The following is a 9,783-nucleotide window of genomic DNA, read 5'->3' as shown; positions in this document are numbered from 1 at the left end:
TAAAGCACCCGTGTGTGGTCTGAGAGCCTGGTAAAGCCTGCTGCAGCCTGCACTCCCTTAAGCACATCACATTCTCCTTCCCAAAGAAGCTGAATAAATTTAACTTTTTATATCAGGTGGACCCAAATAATTTCCATTAGCTTGCCATGGAAAGTACGTGCACAAGCTGCTATTGCAAGTGGTTTCATTTTCATTACAGGGCCAACCAAGAGCCTTGATGTTGAAAATACACATGTACCATATTCTGTGCAGCTAAAAGAAATACACAGAGAGAGACTGTCAGCACAAGGCAGCATCAGGGTGCATAGCTGACATCTGCAATCATATGTTTGCTCTTTCTTCCAATTCCCCCTTCTTTTCAATTACACCCACCAATTATATTTCGATTCATTGACATTGCAGTCACTCCTGTGTGGGCACAGTCAAGCTAGTTTCAAATGAGCTAATTTGGCTACAGATAACATTGCAGACAATGCAGCATGGGACTGGATGCAGTAGAAACTGGGTAAATATTTCACCAAAATGGGCAGTGGTGGGCTGCTGTGTCTCTCAGGGCATGAACAAAGTACGTGAAATCTAGCCGAGGCACACGGGCAATACACAGCCACGATTTCGGAACAGAACGAGGTTACTCTTAGGGAAGGGCTAGGCATGCTGCAGACCATCACCCCGGCTGAGACAGACCTAGTATACAGACCTAAAGTGTCCAAAAGCATCATTCTGGGGAGAGTTTCAGTTTGTTCAGCACTCCTGCAATTGCTTGAGATATTTAAAAACAAAAAAAGAAAAAAAGAAAAATAAAAACTGCAAACTTTACCCCGGTGTATAAAAGCACAGTGCCAGCAGGAGCACAGAACCAGTGGAGGTGACTGATGGGGCTTTCACGAGGTCTGAAAACACACCTATGCCCCACCAGCTGCAGATAGACGAGCTCAGAGAACTCCTGGGACAGTAATGCTGCAGGGAGCGTCTAAAACAGCTGAGACCTCAGCGTCTTTCACCTGGGGCCGGAAAAACCCTGCCCTCAGCGGCCAGGCGACAGCACCGGGGCCGTTCTTAGTCCCGCCGCGCCCAGGCGGGAAGGAGGAGGTCACCTCTCCTCCTCCGGCTCGCCCCCGGCGGGCGCTGGAGCGGTGCCCCGGTGGCGGAGGGCCGGGCCGGGCCGGGCCGGTGCCCGCGGGGCTGTGGCGGGGGCGGGCGCGGCGCGGGTGCCGCCCGGGGGGCGGTGGCGGCGGCGGCGGCCCCGCCTCGCCCGGCCGAGGGGCGGGGGCTCCCGCAGAGCTACTACTACCGCGGCGGGGCGCGGGGCAGCGGCGAGCGCTGGGGCCGGAGCGGGGCCGGCCGGGCTGCGGAGGCTCCTCCGGCGCCGGGGAGCGGCGGTGCCCGAGGAGGAAGCGGAGGAAAGGCGCGGGGGCCCCTCGGCGGGGCGCAGGGTTCCGCTGAGCGGGCGCGTGCGGCGGCCGGGGTCTGTGGGCAGCTGCCCCGCCGCCGCCCGCTCCTCGCCGGCCTCCCGCCGAGGTCCATGAGTCGCGGGCGGGCAGCGCACCGCGCCCGCTCCCCCGGCTCCGGCAGCGGCCCGTGGCGGCGGTGAGATGGGGGGCAGCCTGGGCTGCCACCGCTCCATCCCCCGCGACCCGGCCGACCTGTGCCACAGCCGCAAGTTCAGCGCGGCGTGCAACTTCAGCAACATCCTCGTCAACCAGGAGAGGCTCAACATCAACACGGCCACGGAGGAGGAGCTGATGACCCTGCCCGGGGTCACCCGAGTGGTGGCCCAGAACATCGTGGAGTACCGCGAGTACATCGGCGGCTTCAAGAAAGTGGAGGACCTGGCGCTGGTGAGCGGGGTGGGGGCGGCCAAGCTGGAGCAGGTGAAGTTCGAGATCTGCGTGAGCAGCAAGGGCAGCTCGGCGCAGCACTCGCCCAGCTCCCTGCGCAAGGACCCGGCCTCTGAGCACCACCTGTCCGCCACCAAGATCAACATCAATACCGCCACCCCGGCACAGCTCATGAGCATCCGTGGCATCACTGAGAAGATCGCCAACAGCATCGTGGACTACCGTAAAGAGCACGGGCCTTTCAAAAGTATCGAGGACCTGGTGAGGATGGACTGCATCAATTCCTCCTTTCTGGACAAAATCAGGCACCAGATTTTTGCAGAGCGCTCCAGGCCCCCTTCAACAAACACCAATGGTGGCCTCAACTTCATGACCAAGCCTCACCCCAGCCCCACCTCTCTAAGCCTCCAGAGCGAGGACTTGGACTTTCCTCCGGGGGGTCCAACCCAGATCATATCCACTCGCCCCTCTGTGGAGATGTTTGGGGGGGTGAGAGATGGCAGACCCGTCTTAAGGGTGGCTACGTGGAACCTGCAAAGCTGCTCCATCGAGAAGGCCAACAACCCAGGCGTGCGGGAGGTCGTGTGCATGACGCTGCTGGAGAACAGGTAAGAGGCAGCACCTGATCTGCAGGCCCAGCTCCACACAGGATTGTAGGCTTTGAGGTTTGGGTGCTGTGGAGTCTTGCTGAGTGATCCTAGTGGGACTCGCTCCTTCCCAGGATTACTAAATGTTTCCCACTTCTTGCATGAAACCCTGTTTGAGTCATAGCTGGGACTGTAGTGGCTGTCCCTTGACCAAGCTGCTGTAAGCCTCGATAGGCAGTGGAGCTCCTGAGGAGGTGTGTGTGTACACACAGCTGTGCAGGGGAGACTGGGCTGTTACAGTCGGTCACCTCAGGCCTGTTAATGGTTGGTCAAGGATTGTTTCTCCATTAAGAGCCTTTTGGACGTGTCACGGAGAGCTGCCTTTCCTGCCAGAAGCTGGGGGGCAGTAGCAGGGGAAGGGCTGTGTAACAGGTGTGGAATGCCACAGCTCGTCCCGCAAGGGTGACACAGCTTGTTAATGAGTGGTCATGGGGCACCTGAGCTGGAGGACTGCTCATCCTTGGGGGGGTGAGACATGGAGCACCTGCCTGGGGAGGCAGTGCTGTCCTTGTGGCAGGCTTTGTGCCCTGTCTGCACTGAGCAAGCTCACTTGGTGGTGTGGCCAACAGGATGGTACCGCAGGTGTAAATGAAAAGCTTGGAGTCTGGGTTTTGTTTTTTGTCTGTAATTGAGCAAGAGTGCTGGGGACGTCTGTTTTACTAAACTTTCTGCTGGACCACAGAAATGCAGATTGCAGTAACTCTTGAAATAACTCTAGCCCTTTACTTTTCATGTGTCAAATCTGTCCCAGCTGATTTGGCATTTAGTTTACAGCAGAGGTAAGGTAACTTTTTTCTCTGTCTGCCATTTAGACTTCCAGCAGGAAATAAGTAGGGGCAGGGGACTCTTTAGCTCTGTGAAAGGGATGTTGTGGGGAGAGGAAGCACCGATGAACTGTTATCTCTGTCCTTTTCCAATAATATGCTGAATAACAGCTCTTGTTGGTGTGGTTGCAGAGGTCAGGCATATGAGCAGGATGGTGACAGTGATATGAGATCCTGTGCTGCAGTACAGTATTTGTGGCCAGGGTTACCTCTGTTGTGCACTGCTGGGGAGCCTGATGCTCCCACATAGGAAACATCTGTCATCTCAGTCATCTCATCTCACAGCCACCACTGTTTGATACCCAAAATGAAGATGATATTGAGGGTTATTGAGATGTTACGCTGATGGCTTCAGCCTAACATTATCAGTATTCTGCTTCACTAGTTCAGGTATCCTGTGCTTCCCCCTTTGTCTCCTCTCCCTCTCTCTCTGGCTCTTTTTTTTTCTTTTTTTTTTTTTTTTTTTTAAGCAGCAGCTGGTTGGCTAGAGTGGAGCTTATGAGGAAAGAAACTCAGATTATCACTAGTCTCAGAATAATTTTAATAACACAGTTTTGGAAGAAAAGTGACTTTGGTGATTTATTTCTATTTTTTACATACATATATAAAGGTTTTTTTAAGGCCTTCATCCAGTAAAGTGTTAGCTGTCAGTTCTGCAACTTCAGCATTTTGGGGGGGGAAAAGCTCCAAAAAAGATGGCCCACCTATTACAAAAAAGCAGGGAGATGTAGTGGCTTATAAAACAAAGCTGCCTTAGTCCAAGCTGGCCACTGTGTATGCAGAACGTGGCCCTAGAAGTTTGTTTTATTTTTGCCCTTAGACTGCATGGTGCTTAGTTTCTGTCCAGCTTAGCCAACAGGCACTTAGTTGTGCTGGATGCTGTGAAATGTCTCCTGGCTACTTTGAAGTTTCAAAGGAGCCTGACAGAAGTACTTGTTTTCGTTCTGTTTTATTGCACATATCTGTGTCATCAATCACACAGGGTGAGTACGATGCAATGGTTTTCTGTATTTGATCCAATTTGTGATAACATGAGAAGCTGGAAAGAAATGAGAGTGATGTGTATCCACAGACAAGCCTGCAAAACTTTCCTGGGAAAATAAACGTGGGAACAGAAAACAGCAAGACTGTGCAGGAAAAAAAATACATGTTGGGGAAAGCCATACTCAGTAACTCAGGGAAGAATTTCCTCTTGCTTGTGTGAGTATTGCTGGGGTCAGTGGAGCTCTGTACCTGTAAAACAGCCTCAGCTGGGGCCAGAAAATGCCTTCATTCTGCTTTTGAGCTCCATGGTCTCCGTCCCAGCTCTGGGAATGGACAGATTGCCTTGCAAACTAATCTTTGCCCAGCTAAATCAACTTCAGTAGATAGTCAGCTGGAGAAATTCACTTCTTGCTTCTCCAAGCAAGAATATATCACTGCACAGGGCTCACCAGCACTTCAGCCTCACAAAATCCATGGGTGTGTTTTCAAGGTGCTCTGTGGGTGTCCCACAAGTGTTGCTCAAGTCCCCAGCTATGACCCAAGCTGGAGGTGGATGTGAAGGCTGTTTGGGTGGCAGTAGGTGCTCTCCTGAGCTGTGCTAATGGGCACCTGCTTGCTGCTGCCCTTATGTGCATAAATAAGAGTTCCTTCCTGCTGGTCCCTTATAGTCAGTGGTGGTCTGGGGTGGTCCAGGGTGCTCTCAGGAGCTGGAGTACAGTCTTGTTGTAGTACCAGGAGCTGCCTCACCTGGTTTCTTAAGTCCAGAAATGCAGCACAGCAAGTCAAGAAGATTAGTAAAACTGTGTAAAGGAAAGCAGAGAATCTGAATTTTACATATTGGGGATTTTTATGCCAGTTAAAAGGCTTGCGTTGGGCTTTGCCTTGGGGTTTGATTTTAAAAAAAATTTTGGTTGGTTGGTTGAAGTGGTTTTTTTGTTTGTTTGTTTTTTAATGACCTGGTCACAGCAAGTAGCTTTAAAACCCCTTGGGCTTGTTCTTTCAGGTGTTAACAACAGGGAAAAGTACTGCTTCTTTCCAGGTGAGGCTAGAAGGCTAAGCTCCTCCTGTCTTCCAGCCCTTTGCATTGAGGGAACAGTTGTGCAGGAAGGAAAGAGGGCCAGACTTTAATTCAAATGAAACAAAAAGTAAGAAAATGTCATTTTGTAACCTGCTGAAGGGAGGAGAGGAAAAAGAAAACTAATTCAAGGTCTTCACGCTTGTTCCCAGAAGTGCTAAATTTCTGAAGAGCAGTGAAGGGAATGTACACTAAATCAGTAAGCATGACTACTACTCCTAAGCTATTTTGAAATTCATTGCTGTAGTGCAAAAATAATGAAATACAGCAAGGTCCTCACCCTCTTTTCTCATATTACAAGGATCTATGTTTATCACAGTGTTTGAAGTGAAGGAGCGAGGTGTTTTCATTCAGAGGACTACAGGGTAATTTTAGAAGAGCTTAACTCGATGAACGAGGAGGCATGACACGTAATTGGATTGAAGTATCAAGTCTGGGGTGAATTTGCTCAAACCCGTGGTGTTTCTTGCAGGTGTTGTTCAGAAAATCTGGGATTTATTGACAGAGAATCAGAGCTGTCTCCGGGGATGCAGGTCATCCCCTCTAGCTGACCCTCACGTCCTCCCCATTCTCAGGGGCAATGAGGGAACCAACTGCTTCTTCTCACCAAAAAAGTAAAGAAAAATGTAGGGTAAGGGCAGCGTGATCAGAAGGGTAAGTTCAGGTCAAAGGCAACAAGTGTTTTTGTGGAAAATAAGTAGCACCATGTTTCCAACCCCAGAGGATGTTTCCCCTGGACAAGGATGGTGCAAGTACCCCAGAACTGTCCCATACCCCAGGTTCATAGGGAAGGGTACTTTTGCCATTCCTTATCCAATGCTGCCTCAGGCCTGTCCCTCCTTGCCATAAACTGAGCTCATGGCTCCTGTGGCACCCTGTGACTACTTTCTCTGGCTGTCAGGTGTTGGGGTGCCAGCTGGGTGCTGCCATGAAGAAGTGTGGGGCAGGCATGTGCAAGACCGACCAGCACCACCGTAAAGGTGCAAACTCCAGTCTGACTGTGTGCTTCAGAGTCTGCAAGTAGCCAAGGGGTCAGTTGTGCATCTTCCCCAGCATGGTGTTCAGTGGAGGAGTTCCAACTGGTTTTCATGATGCTTTATAATACTGAGAAGCAACTTGGTGAAGACCTCTTAACTACTTTTTTTTTCTTGTCAACACACTTTGCAGTTGACTGAATGAAAATTGATAGAGGGTTTGAAGGCCAGAACTTGTACTCTATCTAAAGGAGGTTTGAAAAACCTCTAGCAGCGTGGTTCTTCTGCATCCCTAGAAGGTTGTTCTAGTGATTGACTCTTTTCACTATAAAAAAAGTTATTACTTGCACACCTGTAGAGTAACAAATACCAGTATAAGGTTTGTACTTAGCACTGGTGTTGTTTTTTTTCTTGGCATGGACAGCAAGCCTTAGCAACCTGACAGTCCTCCTTTTTCCCCAAGGTTTGTAACTGGTTAGCTGTTTTCAGTTTGGTTAGACAGAAGCATGGAGGTGTCTCAAAGGCAGGAAATTAATCTCAGTTTCTATGTCTGAGACCTAAGTCAGTGTTCCAGCTGGGGGAACAGTAGGTAGACCTCAGCCCAAAATTGCTTTCTGGGAGGCAGGGGGTGGACAGGCAAGCCCTGGGTAACCCTTACTGTGCCACCATACTTGAAAGTTCTTCTTCTTAGCCTTACCCACCCCAGGAGACCTTTAGCACACCCTCTTGTCACCTAATAAAAAGAGAAGTTTCTGAGCCAACCTCTGAAGCAGTCTCTTCCTATTATGACATGAGGAAAACTTAATCTTTCTCGGCTTGCACTAGGTGCTGGAGGCTGTAGAACCACTTTTCCCATTGTTCCCCTGCACAAAATGACAGGGTGGGGCTTTTACTTTCCACTCCAGTCTCTTAGTCTGGGCTGAGAGGTGGGGTTTTACAAGGGGCAGTTCTCCAGCAAACTGGAGTTTGCTAATTTGCTTGGGAAGGGGTAAGGTGTGGTACCTTGCCTCCAGGATTGTATTGTGTTTCCCATTCCCAAGATGATGGAAAAAGATTGGACCCCCACAGAACAGACATCATAGCAGTTTATTGTGGTAGTAGCGATGGTTGTACTTCAGAGGCTCATCACCAGCTTGTATTTGTTGTTTCTGTGCTGTTGCTGAAGCTCTCAGTGGTCAGTCAAAGCCCTGAGGTGCATCTGTTTTATATCTCTTTCTTTGTTAAGCTACTTGGTTTTCCCTCCATTGGGTTAGGCTGGAGCCTTGCCAAGAATAATTCCCCTGCAAGAAAAGATCAGGAAAGAGGGCCTGGCTCGAGTAACCTGACCATGCTAATAAGTATTAAACAGCAAAAGAACAAATACACCCTCTTCTCCTTATGTAATAGAGAGGAAATCCTGCCTCCTGCAACTTCAGAGAAAACTTGAGAAAAAAGGAATTGTTAGATGATATCATTTATGTGCACTTCACAAAGGGATTTTAATGAGCAGTAGAAAAAATGATTCATATAAAACCACCATTAATTTGCACTTTCTTATATCTCAGAGGACAAAAAAATGGGGTGATGGAAGAGCTGTTGTTTTGGGGGTTGGCTTTTTTTTTTTTTTTTGGTCCCCACCTGCATGAGACCAATGATATTTTACTTACTGGAGACTAATGGGAGCCTTGAACTGCCTTCTTCATACCATCTGGCATGGGAAAGCAGCAGGTCAGACACTGAGTTATGTAGTTTTCCAGTAAAATGAAACTCGACTGATTTAGTCCTGTTCAGGATTTGGCCCATTCCTTTGCCTGTGTAAAATCACATGAATGCTGCCAAGCTTAATGCTAAAGAGCACTGCCCTCTCCCTGGGGGTTAGGGCTCCTCTGAGGTACTGCTCCTGCTTGGATAGGGGTCCCAGCCCCTTTCAGGACTACTGCTGGGAGAACAGCTGATGTTAGCTTCAAATTAATCAAATAATACATTAATTAAATTCCATTTCCAAACTTCTGCTTCCTGTGGATGCAGTGCTGAGCCCCTCTACAAGGGCATCACCTGCTCCTCCTGCAGGAGATGGGCTGCTTGCTCGAGATACTTTGCTGCTCCTGGGTCTTCGCAGGACAGATCAAAAGCTGACTTGCAGCAAGACCATGAAGGGCGCACACCATCCCTGTGTCCAGACACTTGGAGAAGGCATCTGGAGCCACGTGCTCTGCAGGAGATCTCAGAGGTGAATGCACTGAGCTGTTTGATCCTGCTTGGTCTCTGTTGCCACAGCCCCCACAGCTTTCCTTCCTCAGATATGACATAGGAATGTAGGACAGGCCCTTGAAATTACCCCTGAGTAGCCTTTCCAGGGATTTTCTGTTTTAAATGGAGATCTGGGCATTGCTTTAACTTTGCACAACTGCAGTTTCAGCGTATTTTCTGAACATTCAAGAGCTGTATCCAACCAGTCATTTTTATCTGCTTTAAAGTTGAGAATGTGGCTGGAAAAACAGTACTGTTTAAAGGCTGGTTTATCCATATAAAATAAACATTATTTTTCTCCTTTTTAAAATTATAACCGTGCCCTGCCACTGTTACTTGTGCCATAAAGCTTGACTAAAATGAAACAGATTAGTGGAGAAAGCATTGGTTCATATTATTCTTTTCTCCCAACATGTCTAATTGATACATCTGGCAGCACTTAATGGCCACATATTTTCAATCCATGCATGTTTGACTATTTTGCACATGTTATTTTGTGTCACTGGATTCATGTTGCAGGTATTTTGGTAAAGCAGAGTTGCCAGCTTATTCCTGCAGATCCTGCAAGGTTTGCTTTATTCCATGTGGCAAAGATTAAACGAGGGTTGGCTGATTTATAGTCATAAATTGGTGAATTATTAAGTGATATTGTACCTCCTGTTCCTAAATCACAAGCAGAGGCCACAAGACTATAAGCTCATCCTGCCTGACTTCTCAGAAAGCTTGTCCCACATGAGTGTAGGAGACAGACTACGTACCTACACATAGGGCTTCGTTCTCTAAACAGAAATATTTAATGCTTTGTGATTTTTCTGTGGTTTGGCAGCTTGCAGTACAGCTGCAGGAAGGGTGGTTTTCTAACCTTGTCTTTGAAAAGAGCTATAGGATCATTCTCATTTCTTACTGGGAAAGAAGAACCAAGGGGCTGCTAAGTTCCTGACAAGGTGCAAGCAGAAACTCGGTCAGTCGCTGTTAACTAGAGGAAAACACTGTCCCTGCAACCAAGCGCTGGTCTAGCTCACTATGAACATGGGTCTCCAGTGGTGTTAAACAGGGACATTTAGGACACAATCAGTTTTTTTCAAGTTTAGCTGCATCCTCTTGATGGAGTTGAGCTTCAGTGTGTTTCCTACAGCTTCATTGTTAGGAGGACCCTGCTTCTTTAGTCTCTAATTAGTGTTTCTCTGGGAATCTCACCCAAATCATGATTTC

The 9,783-nt window shown here is 48.6% G+C and overlaps 1 protein-coding gene across 1 annotated transcript in view; it reads left to right on the top strand.

The window, feature by feature from the left end:
* Positions 1 to 1,399: 1,399 nt before the first annotated feature.
* The window catches only part of EEPD1 (endonuclease/exonuclease/phosphatase family domain containing 1), a 62,033-nt gene continuing 53,649 nt past the window's right edge, over positions 1,400 to 9,783 (top strand). Inside the window, exon 1 of the mRNA XM_023919427.2 lies at positions 1,400 to 2,446. Within this exon, the coding sequence (XP_023775195.1) occupies positions 1,593 to 2,446 (854 nt within the window). The 5' untranslated portion in view covers positions 1,400 to 1,592. The remainder of the gene's footprint in view (positions 2,447 to 9,783) is intronic.

This window comes from Cyanistes caeruleus, chromosome 1 (assembly GCF_971803275.1).
Source record: "Cyanistes caeruleus chromosome 1, bCyaCae1.hap1.1, whole genome shotgun sequence".
Lineage (NCBI taxonomy): Eukaryota > Metazoa > Chordata > Aves > Passeriformes > Paridae > Cyanistes > Cyanistes caeruleus.
The sequence above is the reverse complement of the archived record's forward strand: the minus strand, read 5'-3'. Positions and strand labels throughout refer to the sequence as shown.